The sequence below is a fragment of the Sminthopsis crassicaudata genome, chromosome 4 (assembly GCF_048593235.1).
Source record: "Sminthopsis crassicaudata isolate SCR6 chromosome 4, ASM4859323v1, whole genome shotgun sequence".
In the NCBI taxonomy this organism is placed as follows: Eukaryota; Metazoa; Chordata; class Mammalia; order Dasyuromorphia; family Dasyuridae; genus Sminthopsis; species Sminthopsis crassicaudata.
The window spans coordinates 295,971,198-295,995,634 of NC_133620.1; the positions used below are offsets into that span (position 1 = coordinate 295,971,198).

Genomic DNA, 24,437 nt, shown 5'->3' on the forward strand with positions numbered 1-24,437 from the left:
TGATCCTGGCCAATTCACTGAACCTCTGTTTGTCCATATTTTCTCAACTTTAAAATGAGAATAACAGCTCTCAGATTTGTTGAGATGTGTTTAAAATATTTAGTGTAATGCCTGACACAAGGTAGATGCTATATAAAAGCTTATTTCTTTCCCCTTCCCCAACAAGATTCAACAGTGCCTCTGATGAGTTATTTGGAAGGCTTTGATTCTAAGCAATATAAAGGTTTCTGCCATAAAAATGTAGGCCTATATTTAAAATCATTTAAAAATGTCCCTTGGTTTCCATGCCCTTTCCCCTGTCCCTCTACAAGGATATGGATTAAGTTTTTTAGTTAAAAAAAAAAAAAGATAACTTTTCCAAAATATTTAAAGGTAACATCAATATTACTGATAGATGGGGGCACAAATGTCAATTGTGTTTTAATCTTAGAATGTGGAAATCTTACAATGCATTCCATTCCCTATCCCATTCCCCAATTGTTTTGCTCTAGACATCTTGCCTAATTCTAATCCTAATTCTACTCCTTCCTCTCTTCTTCCAATCAACCAATATCCTTTTCTGACCCTTCCAGTTACCATATTCTTTCTAGGTTCCACTTCCTCTTTCACTTCCTACTAATGTAGCCTAGGGATCTCAACAACTTCCCAGGCACAGCCTTAATCCAGAAGCACAACGGGTCCCCTGTGATATCTGGCTGGTGTCATTGGCTGGTAACCAAGGAACTGAACCGGAAGAGCCCAGGGACTTCAGACAAAGATGCTGAGAGGACCAGAATGAAGGCATGAGTCATAGGGTGGTGTTGGGTCTGGGATATACTGGGAGGTGGGAGGTGGAAAGGAGATGGAAAGCTGCATGTGACTTGCAAGTGAGAGGTCACAGTTAAACTGGGGCAGAGGCACTGGCAATTTTCCTTTCTCACTGCATGAGGCCTTCTTACCCCAATGTGTATATGATGTGCCTTATAAAACTGAGCAGAAAGGTGATGTCTTGTGTCATTTCTGTGAGTTGGTGGATAGAGCAAGAAAGCCCAGGCTTAAGTCTCAGCATGGTCTCTCCCTAGCTGTAAGCCCAATGGGAAGTTCCTTCAACTCTCTTTAAGTTTCAATTGAGTCACTTGTAAAAGGGGAATAATTATATATTGTGACCAAAATAAATAATGTATGTAAAAATGCCTTATGTGTATAATAGGGTTCTCTGAAAATGCAGCAGCATTAAGAAAAACAATAGATATAAAGATGGGAGCTTCCCTCTCCTTTTCAGAATTTCCTTTTGAGAATGTGCAGGTGTATTCTATTCCCCACCTATCCCCAACATCCCTCTCCCTAACTCTAACTCCAAATAATTTCCCTCACCTTCCAGATGATACACTTCATCTACACTGGAGTCAGGAGGAGAACTGTTCAACGGAAGATGTAGCAGACTCAGATCCTTCAACTGGGGGAAGAAGGGGATGGGGGGCACTACAGACACCCCACCTATCCAGGTCATGGCTCCCCAGAGATGGCAATTTAAAAAAAAAGAGGAGTCAGGAATCTAAGTGCCTGGGATTCAACGAATAGGTTGAATGCTAGGCAATAAGAAAATGGTAGTAGAGCAGGGAGGGATCTTGAGAAAAGTGTGGAAGGGAAAACAGGATTATACAAAAAGGTCCAGGAAGTGAGGTACATGGTACATTAACTATGGGTGTAATGGTAACATAAAATTGGAAAATCTGGAAACAAAACAGAGACTTGGAGAAATTGCAGGAGTAGGAAAGAACAAAGGATGGGAATGAAGGACACAGAAACTCGGGGATCTAGGAAAGGAAGCTATATCACTGGGCAGACACCCTGAAAGGGGTGGGACCAGCTACTTCTCTTATCTCAGACCTCCACCAATCTCAGGCCCCACCTTCTGCCCCTCCCAGTCAATTCTGACCCAGTTGGCTGAAAGCCTCTTCATTTGTAGCCCCTTTCCCCCCTGGGGTTAGAGAAACCTCTTCCCCATAGTCCCTCCTGCCCCTGAGATAGACACTTTTTCTCCTTAAACTCTTACATCATCCCTTTCCTCCCCTCTGGGGAGAGCCTGTTCTGTATTTCCAGTTCCACCTCAGAGAGAGTTAGCCCTCTTCTCCAGAGCACCCAAGATGACCGTCAAACTTGACTTTGAGGAATGTCTAAAAGACTCCCCCCGATTCCGGTAAGGGTGTGTGTGTTGGGGGGAGGGTTGTTACTATGAGGGGGGTACTGAAAAGTACAAGGATAGGGGAGAGTATCAAGTGATTTCCTGTACCCATTTCAGAACATCCTAGTTCACGTAAACTGAAAAGGGAAGATGATGGGGGGCCAAAATGGGGGCTCTTCCTAATTCCGGACATTTCATCCTATGACCCTATATGTGTCTGTTTGTCTTATTCTCCATAACTATCATACTCCCTTCTCTGAGCTCCCTTCCCCCATCACCTGCTTTCTGGGGTGGTTATGCATTTCCTGTCCTTACCACATCCACCCTTCTCTTTATCCTTCCTGCTAGGCCTTACCCAATGCTAAAGCACCCGAAGTTTCTCTCCAGCTTATTATAAATTCTGCAGAGAACAAACACCAAACCTGTAATTCCAATTTTTACCAAGAAGGAAACTGAGACTCAGAAAGGGAAAATGATTTACTAAATGTTACAGAGATAGAGAACAGCAGAGGCAGGATTCAAGGCTTTTGATTTAAAGTCTAGTCTTATTATCACATTCTTTTCTCATCTGTCCTTTCCTACCTCTCATTAGCATGTCCATGGCAGTAGGCAGAATATGAGTTCAGGCCTGGAACTTCATGACCTCTTCCTTCCTAGGGCTTCCATTGAATTGGTGGAATCAGATGTATCAGAATTGGAGAATCGTCTGGAGAAGGTGATCACAGAGTCAGAAGAGAAGAAACTGAGTCAGAGGAAGGGGTTCTGGATAGAGGAGGGAGAATCTAGGGAAAAAGGGAAGTCAGTGCAACAAGTGTTTACTGAATGCCTACTGTGTATACAACACCAAGCTAAGACATTCAGGGTATACCAAAAAAAATATATATTTCTATGGTTCTATAAGATCTATAAAATGTTTCCCTTTTAAACATTATGAAATAGTTTGGCATAATAATTATTATCCTCACTTTACAGATGGGGAAAATGAGATAGAAAGCGGTTAAGACACCAAGCAACGGTCACAAAAGTAATAAATAGTTGTCCTGAGATTCAAACCCTTGTTTTTCCAACTCTCAAGTCCAATGCTTTCCTCAATTAAAAAAATTTTTAAAAAGCCTTTGTTTTGAGGTATTTTTTTCTTTTAGGGAAAACTAAGTATTAGTGTTCTCTTAGAGATTCATACAAGGGAACTATGTACTATATAGCTAGGAAGGCTTTGTGGGGAACCAAAGCTGATCTTTGAAAAGGAATATAGAATTCTGGTACATGAAAATGAGTTGAAGACAGGATTGGGAGAAGATTAAAAAATGATATGAACAAAACCTCAATGCATCTGCAGAGAAAAGTGAGGAAGTTGGCCTAGTTATTGTAGCATGGTGGGGGACCTATTAAGGTGATTGAAAGATGATCTAGAGAAGGTACACCTGGAGAAGGAAGAAGGTGACACATAGCCTTAAAGGTGTCTCCAGGTCAAAGAATAAGATTTTGGGAGCTCCGAATTTGTTTATTTATTTATTTGCTTTTGTGCTGAGGCAATTGGGGTTAAGTGATGTGCCCAGGATCCCACAGCTAGGAAGTGTTAAGTGTCTGAGACCAGATTTGAACTCAGGTCCTCCTGACTTCAGGGCTGGTGCTCTATCCACTGCACCACCTAGCTGCCCTGGGGGCCCTAAATTTAGACACTTATGACCCATCTTTTCCTCACTCCCCAGCTCCTCAAGCTTGGTTCTAGCCTACTGGAGAGTGGGCGCCATTATCTTGCGACTTGTCGAGCCTTCATCAGTGGCATTCAGGAACTTTCGAACTTGGGTCCCCCAGAGCCAATGATGATTGTAAGTCTCAACAATGGCATTAGAAGGGATGGGGGAATGGAAGTCTGAAATTAGAGGATTTCTTTATAGAGAAAAAATCTCGTGGGAGCAAAAGGGGTGAAGAAGGGAAAGAAAAATCAAAGAATTGGGTAGTAGAGGCTTCTTAAAATGGAAGGACAGCAAAAAGAACCAAGTAATAGGGGAGGAAGGAGGACTTAAAAGAAAAAAAGGAAAGAAGTAAAAGAAGATACAGTCTATTTAAGGTATGAGATTTTGGGTAATGATGAACACAATAAATGTATCATCACAATGACAGTATCATCCTAGAATTGTAAATTTTTACAAGCTGAAAGGTACTTCAGAGATCTAGGCCAGAGTTTTTAATAGTAACTTAGTCACACATCACTTTGGAATTGGAAGTATAGTGAATAAAACCAATAAATGATAAGATCCTTGAAATCAAATGGAAATTTGGGGGGAAGCCAAAAATTGCTATGTATATATGTTTGATACAGACATTTCATATTTAACATTTTAGTGGAAAATATCTTGCTAGCAGTAACATTTCCTTAAGGAGGACACAATTTGAAAAATGCTAATCTAATTCTACCTTTCCCTTCTTTGCACACAATTTATTAAACTTAGAGATAAAAGACAAGGGTCAGGGGTGGAATATTGGTGTCAAGTTATAGAGATGTGTACTTCACTGGGGTCTCACTTTACCTTACTTTCTTTTAGGAGTGCCTGGACAAATTTACCGAGAGCCTGAGTCACAAAATCAATTGCCATGAAGTAAGTGGAAAAGGATGGAGGGGTAGAGAAATAAGGTGGAAAAAAAAATCTCTCTTTTTTTTAAAGGCCCTAATCACTTCCTTTCTGCCAGGATCTCTTGAATGCCACCCAACAAACACTGAAGCAACAGATCCAGAGTTTTGTGAAGGAGTAAGGTTTTGGTTTTTTTGGTTGTTGTTGTTTAAACATCTGGACCCATTCTGTCTTCTTATTCTCCTAGTACTATTCCCCCCCCCCCCCCCCCCCCCCCCCGCTCCCTAACTACTCAGGGATATCCCTTTAAAGGGAAGAGTCAAGTACTTCCCCAAATTAAAGGAAGGAGAGCATTACACAGCCTGATATTTTCCCCATTTTTAGACTTGAAACCTAGATACCAATTATCATGACATAGCCCAAAAATTTGAAGGAGTTGAGACTTCCTCCATTTTTAATCATATCCCAGTAGCCTCATGGTTAGAAATATATCAAATAAGTTTCTTCTAACCTTACATACACCATAATGTCTTTTGAAGAATTGCAGTAAGAGTCTTTAATTCCTCATATCTCCCTTAGGAGTCTCCGTGGTTTCTGGGAGGCCCGAAGAGAGTTTTGGAGAGGAGCAGAATCCCTGGAGGCAGCTCTCAGTCACAACGCTGAAGTCCCCCGGCGCCGGGCACATGAGGCAGAAGAAGCAATGACCACTCTGAAGATGGTCAGAGCAGGCTACCAAGGGCGGGCATTGGACTATGTGCTGCAGGTGACACACTCTCCTCCCCTTACTCCCACCAGTGTGATTGGGAATTAGCAGTGCCACAGTCCCTCCCAGAAAATGGAAGAGACAGGAATGATGTTGAAGATATGAGGATAAAGGGCTATCATATTTCATGGCCTCCGTTGAGGAGGTTAGGTTTCTTAGAGCTCTGGCTCTGACAATCTCTGATTCTGTGCTTATAGAATAGTTCTGGGGATTAGAAAATCTTTGCTCCACCTCCTCACTCTGACTACTCCCTACCCCCCCTTTTCCACAAGTGCTCTTCAGTTTTCAGGAAGATTGGCCTTATTTCTATATTTCCCAGATCAATGTGATCCAGGACAAGAGGAAGTTTGACATCATGGAGTTTGTAAGTTGGGGCAAAGGGCTTTGGGAAGATGGATAGGTTAAAAAGGGAAGGGATAAGAGAAAAATTGAGGTGAATTCATGCAGTGTGAGAACAAACATTCTGATATTAGCATTCTGATAATAGCAATCAATGAATGTTGGAAAGTGGAGATAGAAGAAAAGCAAAGAACATACTAAGTTCTCCTCTCCTCCTATCCCCGCCTACATCCCTGTATCAGGGAACTAGTGATAGAAACATTTCTTTTGCTGCTCTTGTGATTCAGAATTGTCATCACCCAGACCTTTGGCATTCTCTCTGCTTGACACTCAGGCAACTTTCAGTACAGCATAGTACAGCATGCAAAAGAAGTATTCCCCTGGACACTTACAACACAGAATTGAAGACAGAGTCAAGGAAAAGCCACCCAAGTAATTAAAATCTACAAAGTTGGGGCAGCTAGGTGGCGCAGTGGATAGAGCACTAGCCTTGAATTCAGGAGGACCGACCCGAGTTCAAATCTGGTCTCAGACACTTAACACTTCCTAGCTGTGACCCTGGACAAGTCACTTAACCCCAGCCTCAGGAAAAGAACAAAAGAGGAAAAAAATCTACAGAGTTAAATGTTCCATAAAGAGTAACCACTTTTTCAATATACTTAGCTTTTGTACAAAGATTGGTTTAGGAATACCAACTCAAGATCTTTTGACTGTCCATGTTTTATAAACCATTTATAGATAACATCTAGGGTAGAAAAAAGGTTAGTGCCTTCATGAGAGCTATAGTTAGGAAGCCATTGCTTTCCTGTTCCTACAACTTCAACTGCTATGCTTTCTCGATTGTGCATTTATTTCCTCCTTCTACTTATCCCTTCAAGGTACTTCGATTGGTAGAAGCTCAGGCAATATACTTCCAGTTGGGTCATGAAGAACTGAATGGATTAGCTGTCTACCACAAAGAGCTGGGGGCCCAGGTGAGGGATGCCTGGGGGGGTAGTAAGTGAGGTGTAGGGTTAAGAAATTGAAGGTAGAGGAAGTGTTAATTTTGGGGGAGGGGAGTTTAAAGAACAAATGTAAGAGGCTGTGGTGTGGGTGAAGGAACATATTCAAAAGTAATTGTCATAAGGGCAGTATATATAAGAGACTTTTGTCAGGATGCAATAGATGAGATGCTCCTTCCAACCTTTCTCCCTTCCCCATTCACACTTTGTCCCCATTCCCCAGGGATAAAGACTACAGCCATGATATCTTTCTATCCTTTACTTCCAGTTGCACAAGCTTGTCCTAGAGTCTGCCCGGGAAAAAAGAGACATGGAGCAGAGGCATGTGTTGCTGAAGGAGCAGGTGATGAAGAATGGAATGAGGGATGGGAAAGTTTCTGCTCTCCGACCACCAGGACCATCATATCCTGTGTTATGTTTGGTCTCTCTAGGAGCTAAGTGGAGAGGAACCTGAACCAGGCCTGAAGGAAGGACCAGGGGGGCTGGTGATGGAAGGACACCTCTTCAAAAGGGCTAGTAATGCCTTCAAGACATGGAGCAGGTGAGATCACTGCCACCAATCCCTTCCCCTCCCCCAATTCCTTTACGCCTGCATTAGACTCCCCTGAATTCTACATTAAGTTTTCCCACTGACTCTTTTTGACTTCTGTCTAGTCATTATCCTTCTGTGGTCCTCAGTTTCCTTTTCTGTAGAATAAGGGATTTAGATGAATGATTTCTAAAGACTTCTCCAGTTTTGCCTTTTATGATTTTTTGATTCTAACTTTTTTTGGGTGATTTTATCCCATGCTGTGTAACTCCTCTCTTTGCAAAAGCAGATAGTTATTCCTTCCCCCTTTCTTCTCTTCCCTCACGTATTTCCCCATACCCCTTTTAGCCCTTTGTTCAGGTATACTGAATTATGAAAAACAATTTTATGTTCCCCCACTTAGCTAGTTTCCCCTAGTTCCTTCCTTCCCCATCCCACCCATTTCATCTCACTCTAAGTTCCCCATCCTAGACGCTGGTTCACCATTCAAAATAACCAGTTGGTTTATCAGAAGAGATATAAGGTGAGTAGAAGTATTTGGACACCTAAAACACACAGGGGTTCCTAAAACGGGAAGAGATAGAGGGGTAGGAATTGGCTAGTTGTTGATCCTTGGTGTCAGGGTGGGCAGAAGGGGCATAAGAGATAGCTAGCAGACCAGATTCCTGATTTTACATCCCTCAGGATCCTATGACTGTGGTTGTGGATGATCTTCGACTATGCACAGTGAAACTCTGCCCTGACTCTGAAAGAAGATTCTGCTTTGAAGTTGTCTCTCCCAGCAAGTGAGGGAAAGGAGGATAAAGTGGGGTGGGGAGGAGAGGCTAGGATGAGGGCCTGTCCTCCATCATCATTCAGCCCTCATAGATTTCTAAATTACATTCATCAGAGTTAGCTGTGCACATGATCCGTTTCCCTACTTTGTTCCTATTACCTGAGTCTTTAGTTTGGGACTCTTGATACTTACTAGTGATGTGACCTTCAGCTTTCTCTGAAGTCAAAAGGAAATTATAACTGCAATGTTTATTTCATAGGAGTACTATATGGAGAATCCTTTGTAAATACCAGCTAACTTTCTAAATTTGAGATGGTATCATCCTCATGGGCAAGCTAAGTGGCACAGTAGATAGAATGTCAGGCCCTCTGGGCAAATCACTAATCTGTTTGCCTCAGTTACATCATCTGTAAAGTTAATTGGAGAGGGGAATGGCAAACCACTCTCCTGTCTTTACCAAGAAACCCAAATGAGGTCACAAAGAGTTGGACACGAGGGCAGGAATGAATAACAACAATCATTCCTTTGCCTCTCTGTGCTTCTATTTCCTTCCTACCTTGTTCCTCATTTCCCCAGGTCCTGCCTCCTCCAGGCAGACTCAGAGCAACTTCTTCAACTATGGGTCAATGCTGTGCAAAGCAGCATCGCTACTGCCTTCAGCCAGGCCCAGGAGGAGAGAGGCGCTCTGGACCAGGTAGGTGAGCAGAGACATGACAATGGAGAAAAACATGGTATTCTGCAATAGAAAAATAGCTGTATTCTGAGTTAGAAGATTTAGATTGAATTCCACCTCCTACCACTTAATAGCTTTGTGACATTCAGCAAATTAATTCCTTCAGCCTTCTAATACCTGATTTTCAGCAGAGGATCTTCCTATTTGTAACCCCTCTGGGAAGCTATACCAGGTTACAGGCAGTCCATGGGTACAGCATCACCTCAAAATTGAAGGTCAAGAATACATGGACCTTTAGCATTGTGTTTCTTTTTACTAGGCTGACCAGAAGGGAATAGTTCAAAGCAAAAGACATTTAATCCAATAGCTCGGTGGCAAAGTGGATAAAGTGCCAGACCTGGAGTCAGGAAGACTCATCTTCCTGAATCCAAATTTGGTCTCAAAGATTTGGTAGCTGGGTCACTTCACTATTAATCTGTTTCCTCATCTGTAAAATGAGCTGGAGAAGGACATGGCAAGTCACTCTATTATTTTTGCCTAAAAAGGGTCATGAAGAGTCAGTTAAAACTGAAATGATGGGACAAGGTAAATCAAGAACCCCTATGCCCCGACAAAATCCCACCCCTTTCTATGTAGACAAGGCTGTATTGTGTCACAGCTCAGTCCTAAGAGTAGTTTCATATGTCTGATGATCTTTCACTAGTCACCTTTGGGAGCCATTCACTTCTCATTGTTACTACCTGCTGGATTACTTATATATAACTAGTGAGCTAGTGAGCTTCTCCCTTTCAGTCAAGAATTTGAGGAAATAATGAGCCACAACCAGGAAGCAGCCTTGTTCCCAGCAGAGAATTTTAGGTTAGGATTAAGTCTATTCTTTGAACTGACTCAGTTCCTCTGTCCCTTCCTCTGGTTCTCTGGTCTGATCTGATTTCTTGCTATATGCAAATTCAGTCAGAGATCCATTTTAATTCTTAATCGTACCCACAAGCCTGGGCCCGGCAAGTATTCCCAGGGATCTGTAGAGTAGAATTAATAGGGAGATTAATATGGAAATATGTTTAAAATGGATGTACACATACAACATATCAGATTACCTGTTTGTATGGAGGAGAGGTGGGGAGGGAAAGAAAAAAAAAGTTTGCAACTCAAAATTTTACAAAAAGTGAATTTTAAAAAGCATCTTTACGTGTAATTGAAAAAAAATAGACTATAAAATAATTTTCTTAAAAGAAATAAATTAATGGGGAGATTACTTTTATCTATCCCTTTCTGCCCTACCCCATGCCATAGGTAGGTATTCTATACAATTTACAAGAGTTGTGGTTATTATCATTTGTTGATCATTGCATTTCCATGACTGTTCAAGTGAGCAACTGAGCAATCATCTGTCTCTTAACACTCCAGATTTCAAGCCTCTAATTGTTCTGTCTCACTGGAAAGCATTTTGTAAGCCTTAAAGTCTATATAAATGTGAGTCATTGTTATTCATCTAGGACTAGGAGGTACTTGGCTGGAAGTTTGGGGAATCTAACTACTTTTAATCTTTTAATTAATCATAAACCCTCCAGGAGTTTGGTGGGTTATCTTCTGCGATATCTTCTTTCTTACAGGGCCCCTCTCACTCTCCCTTAGGCTTGGCCTCTACCTTAGCTTGTGGAAGAACAACCAGGGGGTCAGGCCGAGGGTCCGGTGTGGCAGCCCAGGTACAGAGTGTGGTGGGGAATGCCCAGTGCTGTGATTGCCGGGAACCTGCACCAGAATGGGCAAGCATCAATCTGGGTGTGACCCTCTGTATCCAGTGCTCTGGAATCCACAGGTCACAATTTTTATCTCATAATATTTATTTTTAGAATATCTCCCCATGGACCTTCTTCCTAACTATCCTGTTTTTCTACCCTTAACACATTTCCTGTTTCTCTATACTATGGAAGATCCTACTTACCTGGCTCCCAAATCCCTTATACCGCCCTTTGGAACCCTTATACCACCCCCTTGGTCTATTAGACCACAACCTTTATCACAGAGGCCATTGAGCCCATCTTTTTTTTTTTTTTTTTTTTTTTTACTTCCCAAAAAATGGCTACATGTAAAAAAATGTCATTTATTACAAGACTTTTGCATTTAATATTTTCCAGGGAAAAGATCACTGACATAGACATATTTGCACAGAGCTCCCATTCACATCACAGCATTCCAAAGAACACAAAGAAATGCTGATCTTGTCCAACCCCCTCATTTTACAGAGGAAGAAATTGAGGCCCAGAGATGCCTTGGACATATTATAACTTCTTTTCCCCATTCATTTTTCTTGTAGAGCTTGGCATTTTGTCCCCTTCCCCCTTCACTTTACCCTTCTCAGATTGCCTTCCCCTCCATTTGTTTGTTCCTCTGTATCCATGTATTTGCCTCTTCTCCACATTGAGAGTTGGAGCCAGAAAGGGTCTTATTAAAGGGGTTATTCAATAAACAGGAACCACGCCTCTCACTAGGTATGAGCCTGAGGAAACAAAGAAAGAAAAGTGATGACTGGAAAGGAGCTCAGTCCAAAAATGAAAAGAAGAATGCAAAATGAAATAATAGCAGCAATTGATAAGGGATAGCTCAGGTCCTAGCTGTCACCATCTTGTCTGGCTTTTAGGTCAATTCACTAGACTTGACTTTCTAGTCCTGCTGAGTACAGAAAGTTCAATATTGCCAAGGAGAGACACCCAGCAAGAATCTTTAGACCTCAGAGGATCTTCATAGCTTATTTAGCAATAAGATCATAAAGGGGTATATTGCATGATTTTCCCCTGTTTTCAAAGCTACAGTAGTCTTTTCCAAATAATTTACTAATATAAAGCACAAAGCCCGAGCCAGTTATATCCCAAGAATCTCAAGTTTAAAAATACATAATAAAAGTTTAAAGTGACTAGATATAAAGTTCACTAACAGGTCTAACCCCACAGGAAGCTAGAGAAAATTAAATGACTCTTTGTTGGTTTCTATCTCTCATCAGCTTGAGCCTTCTTGACTGGAGAGTGTATGTATGTGCCCACTCAAATACTTTTTTCCCCCTTTTCTCCATGAAGTCCCCACCAAATTTTTTCCCTCATAACTCTGACTGGCTTTGTCTTTCACTTGTCCCTCCTATACAGGAGCCTAGGGGTTCATTTCTCCAAAGTCCGATCTTTGACTCTTGATTCCTGGGAGCCTGAACTGGTGAAGGTGATTGCAGTACAGCTAGAAAGGAATTGGGGTAGTGGTGGAGTGACAAGCAGAGGGGCAGGAAAGCTTTCAGAAGCTGGGGGAATGTGAGGGAGGGTGCTGGAGTCTCTGCAATTTCATGTCTATATTTTTATACTATCTTCCACCATTCCCTGAAGTTGATGTGTGAATTAGGAAACGTTGTCATCAACCAGATCTATGAAGCTCGGATACAGGAAATGTCTGTGAAGAAACCTGGACCTACCTGTTCCCGGTAAGGGGTTGGGAAGTGTGAAGATAGGAAAGGAAAAAGCAGACATAAAAAGCAAAGCTTTAGTTTGCCTAAGTTTTCCTGGGGCTGACTGAAGGTTTAGATGGAAATGAGGGATCCTGTGAAAGGAAGGCATTTGAAAAGATTAGAAGACCTAGTGTTAGAGGGAAAAATTATCCTATTTTCATTCTTTCCTCTTCCATTATACTTCCTTCCCACCATACTCCCAAATAAGGCAGGAGAAAGAGGCATGGATTCATGCCAAATATGTGGAGAAGAAATTTCTGACCAAGCTGCCTGTGGTCAGGGGACGAAAAGTGGGGAGAAGCCACCCACAAGGGCAACCTCCATTGCCACCCAAACCCCAGCTTCCACCCCGACCAGGGAACATAGGGGCCAAACCAGGTATGTACACAAATCAATCAGGAGGAGTTCTTAAATCTTGGGAAGACATTTCAAACTGTTGGTATGGTACTATAAGAATACTATTATTAGTGATTGTCAATCCCTGACCTTAATGATTGAAATAGGAACAAAGGGAATGGTAAAACCAATATAAAGGGAGAAAAGCTCAAAATTGTAACTTGGAGAGGACTGCAGATATTGGGAAGCTCTGTGAAAAGTATCCTTGAAGCAAAGATACTTGGAGTAGGGTATTAACTCAATGTGATTAATGTGATGGTTCTCTACTTCACATATATTTGGTACTTAGTATGGTGATGTAATGGTTATCTAGTTCACACATGCATAGTATTCTGTAATGACGTAATTGTACTGAGGTATTTAAGGGCTGAGGACTGGAAATAAAGACATTCCACTTTGACCATCCTCCTGGTGGCTCTCCTGCCTCCTGCCTCCTGCCTTCTGCACTAAGATCCACTGGTCCTGAGATCCTCCAAAGAGCTAGTTCAGACTCTACAGTAACTGAGTTACATTGTATGTCCTAGACTGTAAAGACTTAAAGACACTAATATGGGGATATGAGAGAACATGTGGAAAAGGCTGTATTGGGTTGGGTTTGGGAGGATGAAAAGGATTTGAGAGGCAAAGAGTGGATTGGGAGAATGAGGAAGATGTTTCAAGCAGAAATGGTGTAAGCATGGTCACTGACTCTTGTAAACTCATGAGACCAGCCTCATAGGATTAGAAGGTTGATATTGGGTGCAGAAGGAAATACGATTGGAGAAGTTATCCGAGGTTAAGGGAGTTAGGGAAGGGTCATTATATCCAACCCCTGTACATTTTGCCAACCATGATTTTAGAAGGTCTTTTGGAGCTCTAACCATCCTTCTTCCTACTCCCCTAAGGGACTTTGATGCCAGTACCTGGACCTGAGCATCTGCCTCTCCTACTATAATAAATAATCTTCAGAGGACTTCTTCATAATTTAGCCTGGATCCTCATTTCTAAGACAGGGTATAGAGGGCCAAGGGTGAGGGACACATCCCCACACTAATGGTTAAACTCCCAACAGCGCTCTCCACTGGTGAACTGGGATGCTTACATCCAGGAGCCTTGCTATTCTGGGCAGCTGGGCCACCCCCATCTCTTCCCACCATGGCTGATGCCCTTGCCCATGGAGCTGATGTCAATTGGGTAAACGGGGCACAGGAAAATGCAACCCCACTCATCCAGGCCACATCTTCGGTGAGAAATCCTTTGATGTCTATCCTTTCTGCATGAATTCTCCCTTTTCCTCCATTCCAATCCAATTCCATCTTTATCCTGATCCTTCTCCCTTCTATTCATCCCTGTTTCCCCAGACATTTGTCTCCCTTTGCCCCAGCCTCCTCCCTTATTTCCTTTTCTAGGGAAAACATTGTGAATAGTAATAGTGTGAGTTGGCAGAAGTAGGGAAAGGAATAAATTGTTTATATAATATAGTACCTACTATGTACTAGGCACTCTGCTAAGTATTCTTGAAAGTATTATCTCATTTGTTTCTTACAAGAACTCTGGAAGGCAAGTGTGCTATTATCCATGTCTTACAGATAAGGAAATTGAAACAAATAGACTTTTAAGTGACTTTCCCAGATTACCTAAGGCCCAGTTTAAACTAGGGTCTTCCTGACTCCATGCCTGATACACTCATCCACAGCACTCACCTAGCTGCCTCAGCAAAGGAGAATATTTGTTAAATGCCTACTATGTGTTAGATACCTCATTAAATTTTACCTCATTTAATCCCCACATGAATTCTGTGAGATAGGTGGTATTATTATCCTTTTTTTATAGTTCAGAAATATGACTTAATAGATGATGGACTAAAGTTTTGAGCTTTGTTATCTGAGAGAGATATGGAAAAATTAGAAACATTAAATTTTGGGAGGAGTTGCTGACCTCAGTTTCAAAATGCTGAGTTTGAGGTATTCTTGGGACAGCCAGGTAAGCTCCCCTACAGACAGTTGTTGATGTATGAGTCTGAAATTTAAGGAAGAAATAAAAGGCTGTGGCTTTGGGAGTGTCTCCTGCAGAGGTGATCTTTAAAGCCTGGAGATCATCTATATAGGTCATAGAGAAAAAAGAGGCAGAACCTTAGGCAATACATAAGGGAGCTGCAGAAAGAGGAAGAGGTTGAACCAGTGAAAAAGGCCAAGAAAGGGTGGTCAAGAGGAAAAGCCTGTGTCTTGATAGTCCAGGGTGGAGAGAGAGGAGATAATTAAGTGTTGATTGCTACTGAGAGGTCTAGGAGAATGAAAACTAAGAGAAGATGGTTTAACAATTAAGATAGATAGCGTAGCACTAGTAACTTTTGAGAGCAGTTTAAATTGTATGGTCTGAAGCCAGGTTTTCAGAGACTTGACAGGAAGTAAAAGCAGGAAGTATAGGCTGCTTGGTTTTGGGGGGTTTTGTTTTTGGGTGGGTTTTTTTGTTTATTTTTTTTTTGCTTTTTACAAATTTTGTTTTAACATATGGTATATTACCCCATGCTCCTTATAAAGTATGATCCCTGAAAGCAGTTAAAAAAAAATCAGTATCAAAAGATGATTGTACCTGTTCAGCATATGTATTTAATAATTTTAACTTTGGTAAAACAAATGAATGCTTTGTAAATCAGTGCCAGTGGTATTTTTAAATGTTTTATTTAAATCATTGCAAATCAAACAGTTAATTTCTTTTAAATGGTTTAAAATACTTTATTTAAATAACAATGGCACTTATGATTCTTTGGGATTTACTTTGTTCACTTTCATCTAATTTGGATATTTAGTTTTCCTCATAATTCAATAACATTGTTTTATGCTAAACTACCTTAATATGTCCAACTCTTCCCAAATTATTAGTCTTATTGTTTTTTCCCCAAGCTATGCTCTAACAAATTGTGCTGCTCTGAATATTTTCACAGAGATTAGTCCTTTTTTGTCAACAACCTCCTTTGGCAAGATCACTGAATCAACGATTCATTGTAATCTAATCAGTTCATACTAGTCTAATCAAATTTCTCTGAAACCATTTCCTTCATCATTCTTATAGCACCATATTATTCTATTACATTTTATATCATAATTTGTTCAACCATTTCCCAATTGATGTGAATCCTCTTAGATGTAGTTCCTTGTCATCACAAAAAATAAAAGAGCTGCTATAAATATTTTTTCATGCTTCATACTTTTCCCTGTTCCGTTGGTCTTTTTGGAGTAATGTTCAAAACTTTTAGATGATTATTGTTTGCATTTCTTTTTTTAAATGTTGCTTGTTAATATCACAAGGTAAACTTGTGATAATAACACAAGTAAACACATGGTTATTATAATAATTTCTTATTTTGTATTGCATATCTACTCTGTTGCTTGGAAGGATGAGGAAAATAGTGCATGACAGTCAGGGTCCAGGAAAACAGTCAGGTAGAGCTTTGGACTGAATTTAATAAGGCAAAATTCAGTAGAGCTAAGTATAAAATCTTAATTTGAGTAAAAAAAAATTTAACTTCCCAATATAAGATAAGGAAGTATGATTAGAAGTTCCTTTTTATTTTTTCTTATATTTGAGTTCCAAGCTGTTTCCTTTCCTCCCTCCCAACTCCACACTAGAAAAGGTCAACATTTCACAGACACACACACACACACACACACACACGTATATATATGTGAAATTATTACAATACATAATTTTTATATCAGTTCCTTCTCTAAAGATGGAATAAAATCTTCCTTTGTAATTGATCTGAATATTCATATAACTCAGAATAGCTTGGTCATTCATATTTACTCTTTAAACAACAGTGTTATTACTATATACACTATTCTCTTGCTTCTACTTATTTCACTCTTCATTATTTCATACAAGACCTCCCATGTTTTTCTAAAATCAACCTGCTCATCATTTCTTATAGCACTGTAGTATTCCATCACAGTAATATACCATAACTTGTTTAGCTATTTTTCAATAGTTGGGCATCCCCTCAACTTCCAGTTCTTTGCCACTACAAAGAGAACATTAATAAATGTTTTAGAACATATTTAAGTTTATTTTCTTTTTTTACTGACCACTTTGGGAAATGGACATAATAGTGATATTGCTAGGTCAAAGGGCATATGCAATTTTATAACTGTTTGGTCATAATTACAGATTGCTCTCAAAAATGGTTGGATCAGTTCATCATTTCAAAATATATTAGTGTCCCAATTTTTCCACATTCCCTCCAATATTTGTCATTTTCCATGTTTATTATTTTAGCCAGTCAGATAGATGTGCAATGGTATTTCAAAGTTGTTTTAATTGGCATTTTTATGATCAGTAGTTATTTAGAGCATTTTTTTCATATGACTATATATTGCTTTTATTTCTTCATTCAAAAATGTTCTCTTCTTATCCTTTGACCATCTATCAGTAAGGGAATAACTTATATTCTTAGAAATTTGCCAAAGTTCTCAATATATTTGAAAAAGGAGGCCTCTTATCTGAGAAACTCTCTCTCTCTCTTTTTTTTTTTTCTCCTGAGGCTGGGGTTAAGTGACTTGCCCAGGGTCACACAGCTAGGAAGTGTTAAGTATCTGAGACCAGATTTGAACTCATCTCCTCCTGAATTCAAGGCTGGTTCTCTATCCACTGAGCCACCTAGCTGCCCCCTGAGAAACTTTCTATAAAATTCTACCCTCCTCCCAATTTTCTACTTTCCTTTTAATCTTGGTTACATTGATTTTATTTGTGCAAAACCCCTTTTAATTTAATTAAATTCAAAAATTTTACATTTATGAACACAGTATTATTATAATAATTCATTGTTGTGTATTATATCTACTCTATTCTACTGACCCACTATCCTATTCCTTAGCCAGTACTAGATAGTTTTCATAATTACTATCTTATAATACAGTTTTAAGATCTGGCACTGCTAGACCCCCTCCTTTATATTTTAAAAATTATTTTGCTATTCTTTCATTCTTCCAAATGAATTTTGCTTTTTTTTTTTCTAGCTCAATAATTTTTAAAAGTAATTTAACTGGGATTGCACAGAATAAGTAGGCTAATTTAGGTGGAGTTATCATTTTTATTTTATTGGCTCAGTTTACCCATGAACAATTAACATTTCTCTAATGTTTATAATCTAATTTTATTTGTATAAAAATGTTTCATAATTATGTTCATTTATCTTGTTGTGGCAGGTATGTTTCCAGATATTTTATATCAATTTTATTATTTTAAATGAACTATCTCTTCTTGCAGAGCTTTATTGGTGATATAAAGAAATGATGATGACTTATATGAGAGTATTTCATATCCTGCTACTTGGTTAAAATTATTAATTATTTCAATTAGTTTTTTTAGTTGAATCTCTAGGACTTTCGAATTATGTCATCATATCATCCACAAAAAGATAGAGTTTTATTATCTCATTGACCATTCTGATTCCTTTAATTTCTTTTTCTTCTCTTACTGCTATGGAAAGCAATATTGAATAATAATATTAGTATCATTTTCCCATATGATAAGGAAACAGTTTGACCTTATTAGATCCCATATAATTTGTCTTTTATGTTTACCTTCATGTGTTTCTCCTGATTCTTGTAAGTCAAATTTTCTCTTCAGTTGTGGTCTTTTCCTCAAGAATGCACAAATGTCTTGTAGTTCATTTAGTTCTCACTTTTTTCCTTGGAGGATTACACTCAGCTTGGGTGAATTATTCTTGGTTCCAAACTCAGTTCATTTGCTCTTCAGACCCTATTATATTCTATTCCCTTCAATATTTTAATGTAGACACTGATAAGTCTTGTGTTATTCTGACTGTAGCTCCACAATATTTAAATTTTTTTCTTCCATATTGCTTGCAATATTTTCTCCTTGACCTGGGAGTTTTAAAACTTAGCCATAATGTTCCTGTGAGTTTTCTTTTTGTGTTCTCTTTAAGGGGTGCTCAGTGGGTTTTTTTTAAATTTCTATTTTACCTTCTAGTTCTAGAATGCCAGGGCAATTTTCCTCAATAATTTCTTGAAGTATAGTGATTAGATTTTTTAAAAAAATCATAACTTTCAGGTAATGTGACAAAGATATTTAGCCACAACTTCTATTTTTTCATTCTTTTGACTTTGTTTTATTATTTCTTGATGTCTTGTGAAATCATTAGCTTTCCCTTACCAATTCTAAGTTTTAAGAAGTTATTTCCTTATCTAAATTTTGGATCTCTTTCCAATTGGTTGACTTTCTTTCCATAATTTCTCCCAATTTTTATTTAACCTTTATTTTGTAAAAATTAATTAATTAATTAATTAAGCTTTTCCAAGAATTTTCTTTGAATTTGTGACTATTTTATATTTTTCTCTGAAATTTTACAGAAAGCTATTCTGTTTTCTGAGTTGGAACCCTGATCTTCACTATCACCATAGTAGTTATCTATGGTCCAGTTCTTTTTCTTTTTTTTTTTTTTTTTTCCCCTCATTTGTTTAAAATGGCCACATATGCTTGAGTCAGGCTCTCTTTCCAGGATGTGGGGGATGTATCAGGCTTCAGGTTTTTCATGCTATTGGTTTCTGATCTCTATCTGGGGACTTTTGATCGCTTGGCTCTTCCAGTGTTCTATAATCTAAGGTCAGGTGTTACTGCTTCTTCAGCTTACCCCTTGCTCTATAAATGTATCCTCAAATACTCCTTTCCACTCCTGAGCTACAAATTCTCTTGCTCCCTATGGTCCCTCAGGTGGGTATGTTAGTTTGTGCCTCTGCCTTGGAATTAAAACTAGGAACACTGTTCTGCTCCTAATGACCATAGCCAATAGGGCCCCCAACCTTCTGCAATCTCCTTTACCAGAATGTGCTTGTTCCTCCTCACCTGCAGGCATATCTTTGACTGCTAGCCATAGCTTTGGTGCCTGGGCACCAAAATCCAGCTCTAATGGAAGGCTCCCAAAATCTTCTCTATATCAATTTTCATACCTCTCCTTCATCTGTGGGGCACAAGCTCCTGAAGTTTTACTTGATTAATTTGCATTTCAAAGACCCTTCCCAGTTCTGGATTCCTCAGCAGGAAAGAATTATATTTTCTGACCTCATTGAAGAACCATCTATTATTGTGAACATATTCAATTTTGTAAGATAAGTAAAATTGCTGCATAAATCAATTTCCTGTTTCAATATATCTCATTCAACATTAGAAAATAAAATCTCTAGTTATTGAGTGTTCAGTTGGTTTTCAGGCCATGTCTTCACTCTTCCTGACCCCACTTTTGAGATTTCCTGGCATGGATATTAGAATGGTTTGCTATTTCCTTCTCCAGCTCATTGTATAGATGAAGAAACTTAGGCAAATAGGATTAAGTGAATTGTTTGGGGTCAGACATAAGTGTCTGAAGCCATATATGAACTTAGGGAGATGGCTCTTCCCAACTCCAGGCCCAGAACTCTATCCACCCTAGCTGCCTGAAAGTTTCTCTCTGAGCATCTGCCTCTGTTGGCATCCTATGGATTCTTATCAATTCGCACAGGATCCTAGCTCTAAAAGCTCAGAAGCCATTTAGTTCAATCTCTCTTGTTTTATAGATAAAGAAACTGAGGCCCTGGGAAGATGAATTGATTTGTCTAAGATCACACAAGTAATAAGCATGAGAGAAGCAGGAAGGCTCTAAATCCAGATCTTCTGACTTTAGAATTAACACTGTTCTATACTAGGGTGGCTAGTGGACACAGTGGAAAGTAAGCTCTAGAATAAGGAGGATCTGAATTCAAATCCAGCCTTGAAATACTATCTGTGGGATTCTATTTGCCTTAGTTCCTTATATGTAAAATCTAATATTTTTGCCAAGAAAACTCCAAATGTGTTCATGGAAAGTCAGGACTGAAATGACAACAAACTCTATCTCTAATACTTGAGGACATCTTTCTTCAGTGAAAATTTCCTAAGAGAGGAGCATTAGAGTTTTTTAAAATAATTTTCTAAATAAACAATTTTTATTGTTTCTCCAAGCTCTGTCCTCTAGCTTTGTTGCTTTTTGAACTGAACTCTGTTGCCAATTAAACTGAGCTTTAAAACTTTAAAAAAAAAAAAAAAAAGAGAGATTTGAGAAAATTAGGATTTAGTAGGGAGAGTATTTCAGGCATGGAGGATGAATTTGTAGAAATGCATGGAGGCAAGAGAAGACAACAAATTCTGGATGCAGCTTTTCCTCGCTCCAACTTCTCCCCTACTATCTCCATCTCTGATCCCTTTCCCACATTCCCTCTCCCCAAGCTCCTATCTGATGTTATCCTTTTTATCCCTTTTACTTTTTTTTTCCCCAGAACTCTCTGCTTGCTTGTGAATTTCTTCTCCAGAATGGAGCAAGTGTGAACCAGGCTGACAACATGGGAAGGAGCCCCCTCCACCATGCCACTATCCTTGGCTACACTGGGTATAAGCAAAGACACCTGGGTCTCCAAGGGAGGAAAGGACAGATGGAAGAGAATGGACAGCTAAGAAAGGGCTGGAAGGGAGGTTTAGAATGGGGCAATGAATGATCTGAATCTTTGTTCCTTTCCTTCAGCTTGGCCTGTCTGTTCCTAAAGCGAGGGGCAGACCTTAGAGCTCAGGATTCTGAAGGGAAAGACCCTCTGACTATTGCCATGGAGACTGCCAATGCAGATATTGTTACTCTGTAAGTCCCATGAAGCTGAGGATGGCTCTGGGAAAAATCATGACCCAAAGTTAGAGGGAAGATTACTGGAATGGTGTCAAGAACTGGAGCCTGAAAAGGGAGTAGATGCTTAAAGCCCACATTTAAAGGACCCATATGGTTAGAGTTTTGAGGAAGAAAATAGGGAAAAGTGGAGCTGCTAAGAAGAAAAGATAAGATGTAGAGGTATATCATTTTAGTTCAATAAACATTTGAATATTACAATAACAAAAACACTACACTAGATAAAGCCCTTTAAAAAGAAGTTTATGGGGAGAGAAAAAAGGGAATCAAGAGAAGCAAAGAGAATGAGATCTCTAAAGTTCATCATATCCACCCCTTTATTTTACAGAGGAGGAAATGGGCTCAGAACAGTTTAGTGGTATCTGAGTAGGGATCCTGGAATACAGCCAGATTTTGATTCCAATTCCACCACAATGTACTCAGAGCTTTTAACCTATTCCACAAATGGTTTTCTGTCTGAGGAAGGCAGCAATGTGCTCGGAATACTTAACAAATCCATTTCTTAGTTGCTTCTCTTGTCCCTCACACCATCCACTTAGGATGTATTCCTAATTTTACAAGTAAGAAACTCAGAAAACCAAAATGACCTGCCCTAGGTGGTCTCCTGACTCCAAAGTATAGTGTTTCATTAGTACAAAACAGGAAGTTAAAGAAAATGCTCCAGGGTTTCAGAAGAGGACAAAGTCACAGAGTGGGGAAGTGTTGGGCCTTTATGGGTGGCTAGGATTTCATTTAATAAATGTATAGGAAAAGAAAATGAAGTCCTTGACACAGAGACAGGAAAGGCATGTGTGGAGAACCATGAAATTAAGTGCAATAGAACAGAAATCTAGGAAGGTAGGTTAGGGTTCAATTACTGGAAGTGGGAATGGCAGGCTATGCAACTGAGAATTTTGTCATGAAACAGTGGGAAGCTATTGAAATATTTAGGGAAGGGGGCAGCCATGTGGATAGAGCACCAGCCTTGAATTTAGGAGGACCTGAGTTCAAATCTGGTCTCAGACACTTAACACTTCCTAGCTGTGAGACCCTGGGCAAGTCACTTAACCCCAGCCTCAGGGAAAAAAAAAAAAAAAAAAAAGAAATGTTTAGGGAAGAAAAGTGACTTGTTCCTCCATGGACTTTAGGAAGCTTTTCTTATTATGTTCTTAATTTTATTTTTGAGGCAGTTGGGGTTAAGTGACTTACTTAGGATACCCCTAGAAATATTGTCTGAGGGGTCCTCCTAATTTAAGGCAGGTGCTCTATCCACTGGATCATCTAGTGGCTTGGGAAGTTTATTCTGTGCATAATATGGAAAATAGAGGCCTGAGAAAGGGACAAAGGAATAATGGCAGATGGTCACCTAGGCCCAAGATAAATAGGTCAAGAGCTAGGGGATGATAGTACCTTGGATAAATAGTTAACTGAAGGAAGCTATAGGACTTGGTATTATTGGTTAGAGTGTGGGTGTGTTGGGATGGGTGGGGAGAGGGATGTTGAAAATGATACAGGTATTACAAAATGGATGAGTTGTCCGAGGAGGAGGCTGGTTTCAGGAAGAATTCAATTTTGAACCTGTTGACTCTCTGAGGTATTGGTGAGAATGTTTAAACATCTGGAACTTAGAGGAATGCAGGTGTGCAGGACTGGCAATGGATGGCAAAAGACCAGAGGGTAGGATAAAACAAATCCCAGCTCAGGAAAAGGAGCAGGTTCTGAGGAAGCCTGAACTGAAGAGTTAGGAGAATGGGAACTAGGGAGGGAGTGGGCTTAAATTCCTTCCCTTCTGCTTTAGGTTACGGTTGGCCAAGATGAGAGAGGTTGAAGTGGCCCAAGGGCAGGCAGGTGAGCTATTTAACTCCCGGAACTGTGTATGTTTCTCCTTTGAACCCTATGCCTTTTGTGAATCAAGGCTTTTGGCTGCCTTCCCCCTAGATATGCCCCAGGTCTACTCCTCAGGTCTTCCCTCCCATCTCCTTTACTGCAGGAGATGAGACTTATCTGGACATTTTCCGAGACTTCTCCCTCATGGCTTCTGACGATCCAGAGAAGTTGAGCCGCCGCAGCCATGATCTCCACACACTCTGAACCAGAGAGCTAAACCCTCAAACTCCTTCCTTTGGAATAATTCACATTAAAATGATCTCTCAACTACCTACATGTCCACTGTACCTATGTTGGGATGGGAGTGAAAGGTGTGTGTGTGAATTGAGGGAAGGATAAAAGTGGAGCTGGGGGGACCTGACGCCAAGGAATTCTAGGGCAGGTGTTGGGGACCACCAGCTCAAGATGTTTCAGAAGACCCTTAGTTCTGGGGTGAAGCCCATGTAGTGAGACATGTAGTCACCAGACTGGTCAGTCAGGTAGGAAGTGGCGACCCTTCCTCCTGGGGAGTGAGGTTTCCCCATCCCAGAACTAGAGTGGGGCTCAGCTAGCCCAGGTGTCTCGCCCCAGGGTCCAGCCCCGGATTTCCCCCTTTTTTTCCTAGAGGCTCAGGCATTTACTTCCCCGTTCCTCCCAAATCTTGATCCCTTCCCCAAAAGGGAAACACATGGAGAACTATTTCCAGGGTTACTTTCAGGACCGAGGTTCCCAGTTTCCCTAACCCCATTCTCCCCAGACACCCGAAATGTGACGTCTCAGCACTTCTGCCTCCTGTAATTCCGTCCCTATCTTCTCCGGGGGAATTTTCTTGAAACGAAAACCATGAGCTCCAGTGCGCTGCAGTCTAAGACTTCAAGGTCTTTAGGAACGCTGTGGGCAGTTCGGGTGGCGCTGGGCCGACAGAAATGCTTTCTGAGTTGCTGTGGGGCAAGCAGCGCAGTAGGCCCAGCAGACTCAGAAGAGGAAGGAAATGCAGAGGCCACCTAGCCATCCATTCCCGGTACGACGTTAGCGCTGCGTCTTCTCTCGGCTGCGAGAAGCCTGAGCTACCTCTGTCCCTCCAGAGTTTGAGAAGTCTCTCTCCTGACTGACCGGCCCCCCGCTCCAGCCGGCTCTCTCCCGTCCCCTTCGGTGCCCAGACTTGCGGGAGGGGAGGTGTCTGATCAAAACTTGGCCCTCCTCCCCAGC

At 40.3% G+C, this 24,437-nt stretch overlaps 1 protein-coding gene across 2 annotated transcripts; it reads left to right on the forward strand.

Annotated features, from left to right (window-relative positions):
* Positions 1-1,389: 1,389 nt before the first annotated feature.
* On the forward strand, positions 1,390-23,519 carry ACAP1 (ArfGAP with coiled-coil, ankyrin repeat and PH domains 1). Of its 2 annotated transcripts, XM_074311772.1 has the most exons (22): positions 1,391-2,179; positions 2,822-2,879; positions 3,874-3,993; positions 4,711-4,764; positions 4,856-4,914; positions 5,317-5,500; positions 5,820-5,864; positions 6,718-6,813; positions 7,109-7,183; positions 7,272-7,381; positions 7,841-7,892; positions 8,054-8,154; positions 8,721-8,838; positions 10,431-10,636; positions 11,958-12,027; positions 12,186-12,280; positions 12,513-12,682; positions 13,752-13,924; positions 20,989-21,098; positions 21,231-21,341; positions 23,161-23,210; positions 23,353-23,519. In XM_074311772.1, exons 1-22 carry the CDS (start codon positions 2,127-2,129, stop codon positions 23,451-23,453), a joined length of 2,211 nt encoding a protein of 736 aa, XP_074167873.1. In that variant the 5' UTR covers positions 1,391-2,126; the 3' UTR covers positions 23,454-23,519. The 2 variants fall into 2 exon arrangements, with proteins under 2 accessions (XP_074167874.1, XP_074167873.1); XM_074311773.1 differs by lacking the exon at positions 2,822-2,879 and having other exon boundaries at positions 1,390-2,179.
* The last annotated feature ends 918 nt before the right edge of the window (positions 23,520-24,437 follow it).